Source organism: Octopus bimaculoides, chromosome 11 (assembly GCF_001194135.2).
Source record: "Octopus bimaculoides isolate UCB-OBI-ISO-001 chromosome 11, ASM119413v2, whole genome shotgun sequence".
Lineage (NCBI taxonomy): Eukaryota > Metazoa > Mollusca > Cephalopoda > Octopoda > Octopodidae > Octopus > Octopus bimaculoides.
Window position 1 is genome coordinate 60,645,945 of NC_068991.1, and position 5,887 is coordinate 60,651,831.

The 5,887-nt window shown below is 37.8% G+C and overlaps 1 protein-coding gene across 2 annotated transcripts in view; it reads right to left on the minus strand.

Annotated features, from left to right (window-relative positions):
- LOC106875742 (IQ and ubiquitin-like domain-containing protein) overlaps positions 1-5,887 on the minus strand; it is a 33,185-nt gene that overhangs the window by 21,676 nt on the left and 5,622 nt on the right. For both annotated transcript variants that reach the window (XM_052971890.1, XM_052971891.1), the window contains exons 3-5: positions 4,823-5,176; positions 2,940-2,975; positions 2,366-2,416 (exon numbers count right to left, since the gene is read on the minus strand). In XM_052971890.1, coding sequence (XP_052827850.1) covers positions 2,366-2,416; positions 2,940-2,975; positions 4,823-5,176 — 441 coding nt within the window. The remainder of the gene's footprint in view (positions 1-2,365; positions 2,417-2,939; positions 2,976-4,822; positions 5,177-5,887) is intronic.

The window sequence follows — 5,887 nt, forward strand, 5'->3', positions numbered from 1 at the left end:
TTTATTGGTCTCTTTTGCCGAACCACTAAGTGACAGGGACGTAAACACACCAGCATCGGTTGTCAAGCAATGGTGAGGGGACAAACTCAGACACACAAACACACACACATACATGTATACAATGGTCTTCTTTCAGTTTCCATCTACCAAATTCACTCACGAGGCTATAGTAGAAGACACTTGCCCAAGGTACCATGCAGTGGGACTGAACCTAGAACCATGTGGTTGGGAAGCAAGCTACTTACCACATAGCCACTCCTGTGCCAATGACAACAAACAAATATGTAAGTGTGTATGATTTTTCTTTCAGTTTGATTTAAGATTTTTTAAGAGAGTTCAAGCTGGTCACTAACAAGGTGACAAGACTTTCATTTAAGGGAGTTCCTGGTGTTGATATGTGGTTGAGTTGGTATGCTGGTTGAGCTGTCGATACATACACCCGAGTATGTGTATCTATTCATCTAAAGAATCTCAGAGAATTTTTGTTATGTCTTACAAATCTGCACTGTGCCTCTAATAGATTGCATTTGGAGAATCCACATCAGTTTATTTTTCTCTCTCTTCCATTTTGACTCAGTATTATCCTTTAGATCAGTCTCTTTTACTCCTGTCTGTTGGTGCAAGCTACTATGGCACAATATAGCAGGACATTTATTGTCAAAAAGCTAAGAATTTGGATTTGAGCTACTTGTTCTTGCACAGTTTTGTCAATTGCAGATAATACCACGTCAGCATCATCATCATCGTTCAACGTCCGCCTTCCATGCTAGCATGGGTTGGACGATTTGACTGAGGACTGGTGAACCAGATGGCTACACCAGGCTCCAATCTGATTTGGCAGAGTTTCTAAAGCTGGATGCCCTTCCTAACGCCAACCACTCCGAGAGTGTAGTGGCTGCTTTTACATGCCACCGGCACAAAGGCCAGTCAGGCGGTACTGGCAACGGCCACACTCAAAATGATGTTTTTTATGTGCCACCTGCACAGGAGCCAGTCCAGCGGCACTGGCAACGACCTCGCTTGAATATTTTTTCACGTGCTACTGGCACAAGTGCCAATAAGGCGACGCTGGTAACGATCATGCTCAAATGGTGCTATTTACGTGCCTCTGGCATGGAAGCCAGACAGCTGCTCTGGCAATGATCATGCTCGGACAGTGCTCTGAGCGCTCCACTGGTACAGGTGCCATCACGATTTCGATTTCACTTGCCCCAACAGGTCTTCGCAAGCTGAGTTTAGTGTCCAATGAAGGAGAGGTTGGCATGGGTGCCGTGGGTTTTTTCTCAACTTGTGTCAGTATTGTTTTCTCATGTAGAGCCTTATGTATATAAGTTGTGAAGTTCTGCTTGAACTTTGATGCAAGCTGTGATTTTAGTATTTTGTATTTCTCACATGTTTTTGTGGGATCATAAATTGTTGCCACATGTTCCTGTAGTGGTGGTTTATTATTGTGGTGTTCGGTTTGGTCACACTTCTTGTCATTCACATTCTCTTCACAGAAAAAAAGTTACTGTGTTGTTAACACGAACATTATTATTTCTACATTTAGGCTGAATGATTTTGCTAGGTAGGGTGGCATATTTCTTTCTAACAAATGTAGTCATTAGTGTAATTGTTTTTCTGAAAAATTTGAGAATGTTAGGTATTTCTTATCCCATATTCTTTAAGTCTTTTCATGCAGCCTAACGCCAGATTATTTCATTGCAATGGTGAATGTATAGTAATTTTCCATGTAGTATGTATTTCAAAAAAGGTTGTTGCTTTGCTTTTACTCAAAGAAAATAACCATTTCTTTTACCAGGCTTGCATTAATGGCAATAATTATAGAGGATACTATTCATTAATTTGGGAGAATAAACAGTCCCCTATGCCAACGTTTCTGGCCTATATTCAACACCATGATTGTGTGTGTGTGTGTGCGTGTGTGTGTGTGTGAGTGTGTGTGTGTGTGAGCCCTTGTCTTGATATCATGTGATGGTTGTAGAGAAGCATCACTATCATATAAGTGGGGTTGTTTATTTCCAGTCTTCTGTAAAAACATGTCTGATTATGGAAAATACTACCTTGTTTGGAAATAAGTGAGGGTTAATGCCAAAAAAGGCATCTATCTGACCCATGTGAGTATAGGAAAGAGGATGTTAAATGATGATGGTGATATAAATATATTTGTGCATGTACACATATATATGTGTGTGCATGCATGTTATATACATATATATGTGCATGTGTTTATGTGTGTGTATATATAAACACACATGCGCGTGTGCGCGCGCACACACACACACACACTCATTGCTTTCCATCATGATGGTGGGTGTGCACGATATAATGAGTGGTTAGGAAATTAATTCTCTCAGTAACCTACCTGTGACAGTGGGCTGGACATCCAAAGGTGTCTCTTCTTTTTCAGCTGCTTCTGAAGAAGAAAAAGAAGGCAAAAGATTGGAAAGAAAACAGTTAAATAATAATTGTTATGTAGTGGATCTTGCATGCACAAAGTGGATTTGATCCATCATAGCAAAATTTAAATTAACACTTCAACAGAACTTTTCCCATGGTGGAACAATGGTTTTTCTGTGACAGCAATTTTACATTCGCCAGATTGCCTTAGCTAGGCCAAAATAATGTCTTCACCACTTGACCCTTATAACCTCTTCTACTTCACCGAAACCTAGAATAGAGATAACAAGACCACCAACTAAATCTATCGTTTTCAATGATATGTTTATCTTTCTGGATAGTTATAAAAGCAAGAGCCCCAAGCAAAAAGATAATCCAGTCACTTCGGTGACGACTCAACCAGTTAGTCACTTCAGTGACAACTCATTGAGAACGAAGTCTGGCTGACCAGCTAGAACCTTGGTCAGAGGGAGAAATCTTGGTGATAAGTCTGATCAATATCTTGAGCAGCTAGGTAATGGATATTCTCAGAAACCTACCTGCGACATCAAGTGTGTCTGCTTCATCAACTGCTTCTGAAGAAGAAGAAAAAGAAGAAAAATTGAAAAGAAAGCAAATAATAAATGTCACACACCTTCATGTTTTTGGTCAGTACCCAGCAACAGATGATGCACACATACATACATATAATTATTTTCAGGATCCAATAAAATTAAAGGGTTTTAATAACAAAAGTTGTTTGGGTAGACAAGAAATGTATGAACTGTACTGTGATCGAGGTCAGCTGACCTGCTGATGTGAATATCTCTCTGAAAATCAAAGAGAAAGAAGGTAACTATGGACAACTGCTTCAAAACCTCCAGCTTCTATATCCGGATTACAAATTTACATTTTTACTGATAATAATTGGTGCATTTGGTTTTGTAAGTAAACGCCTAACTTTCAGTCTGGATAAGCTTGGATTTTCAGGAAAAGAAATCAACCAACTAATTTACCCATTACGTATACAATCTGTAAGTAGAACAGCAAAACTATGCAAGACTTTTCTCAGGTTTAACATGTGACATTGTCTTCGTTATCTACATTTCAAAGATGGCGCTTTATATCTTTGACAGAAACCAGCCCTTTCTTCAGAGAAAGAGTTCAAAAGATTAAATACAGAAGAGACATACATACATACATTCATACATTCATACATACATACATACATACATACATACATTCATACATTCATACATACATACATACATACATACATACATATGAAGTGATATCAAAAAGTTCTCAGGTTAGTTCTGTAGCGCACCAACAGATAGCAGCACACAAATGCATGTGCTGTAAAAGTTAGCGGTGAGCTTCATGTGGCAGTGTGCCTAGTGATATCACTGTGTTTATTTCGCAAGTTGTGAAATTTGTGTTTTTGTGATCATGTGTATGCTGTAGCCTGTCATGGACAGGAACAAAACACCAATGTGAAATTTTGCATTAAACTTGGGAAGCGACGTTGAGCATGCTCTGGCAAGCTTATGACGACAAAGCAATGAGGTGTATGCAATGTTTCATGTGGCACAGGTGATTCAAAAGCAGAAGAATGCCTTTGGAAGATGATGGGTGATCTGAAAGACCTGTCACAAGTGTCACTCTCAGAAATATGGTATTGTGCATTGAGAATTCGTCCCCCAGGGCCAGACCATCAAAGGAGAGTTCTACTGCAACGTTTTGAAACATTTGAGGAAGGACATTCAGCAAAAGTGACGGGATCCGTGGAGTGTGAAGAATTGGGTTCTTCATGATGACAAAGCACCCAGTCACTGAGCTCTCCTCACTCATGAGTTTCACACCAAAAACATGGTATTGCTTCCATACCCACGCTATTCACCAGATTTAATACCTTCAGAATCCATCTCTTCTCCAAGATGAAAATGCAGCTCAAAGGTTGCTGTTTTAACACAGTTGTCAAGATCCAGAAGAATCACAGAAGGTCCTCAACTTGCTTACGGAAAATGACTTCCAGGCTGGATTCCAAAAGTGGCAGGAACACTGGGACTGGTGTATTGCTACACAAGGTGACTATTTCGAAGGAGTTGATAATAAAACATAGGTAAATAAGTTATTTTTTTATTAAACGTAACTAGTCTGGGAACTTTTTAATACAACCTCATACATACATATAAATACACACACACACACACACACACACACAAACGCACATACATATGATGGGCTTATTTCAGTTTCTGTCTACCAAATGTACTTACAAAGCTTTGGTGAGCTCAAGGCTATAGTGGAAGATACTTGCCCAAGGTGCCACACAGTGGGACTGAACTACAGGGTTGCAAAGCAAACATCTTAACCACACAACTATATCTGAGTAGATATTTACTTAATGAATAAGTAACCACTGTTCTAATAAAGTCCGTACCTTTCTCTTCCTCACTCAATGACTCTTCTTCTGTTTCTGAAGTTGCTAGAACTTCTCCCTTAGGTGTACCAACCTCAGTTTCTTCATCGCTCAAAGGATTTTGTAAAATAGATTCATCTTCTTCACTTAAAACCACTCCTATTTTCTCCATTTCCTCATCTGATAGTTGGATGTCTTTTCTAGAGTCTTTCTGTGGAGCCAACCCCTCAATCGTAGATCCTCGAGTCAAAACAGTTTCAGTTTCACTTATCATATCGGTTGCAGCTTTTGCTAAGTGATCAATCTCATCTTCTGATAATAATGGAGAGGTGGACAACACACCATCTTCAGTCTTAGCTAATTCAAATTCATTGTCTGCAAACAAAAGTCCAGAATAGTATGTCTATTATAGTACAAACATTAACATTAATTAAAATGAGTAACATTTGAAAAAAACTAAAAATGGAAAAATATTTTTTCAGTATACATGAGGCTAATTTAGTAATGAGAGAAAATGTAAACACATAGCAGCAATAGTATTATTATTATTATTATTATTATTATTATTATTATTAAAGGATTATCATTAGTGGTGGTAGTAGTAGTGGTGGTTGTAGTGGTGGTGGTGGTGGTAGTAGTAGTAGGAGTAAGGGCAATTGCTGCCATGCAATTACATAAATAATAAAATAATGAATTTAATGAATTGGACAAAATATGAAATAGACGAATTAGATAGATAGAATAATAATAATAATAATAATAATAATAATAATAATAATAATAATAATAATAATAATAATAATAATAATAATAACGACAAAGAGCTAGAAACACTACTACAGACAGTACACGGCTTTACCAAGGAAATAGAAATGAAATTCGGATTAGAAAAATGTGCCAAAGCAACCCTGAAAAGAGGAAAATTAGTTAAAAGTAGCAATATAACACTAGATAAAGCCAATGAAATAAGAGAACTAGACGAAAGTCAACCATATAAGTATTTAGGAGTCAATGAACTAGATAGGATACAACATACACAAATGAAAGAAAAAATAAAGAAAGAGTACTATAGACGAGTTAGATCAA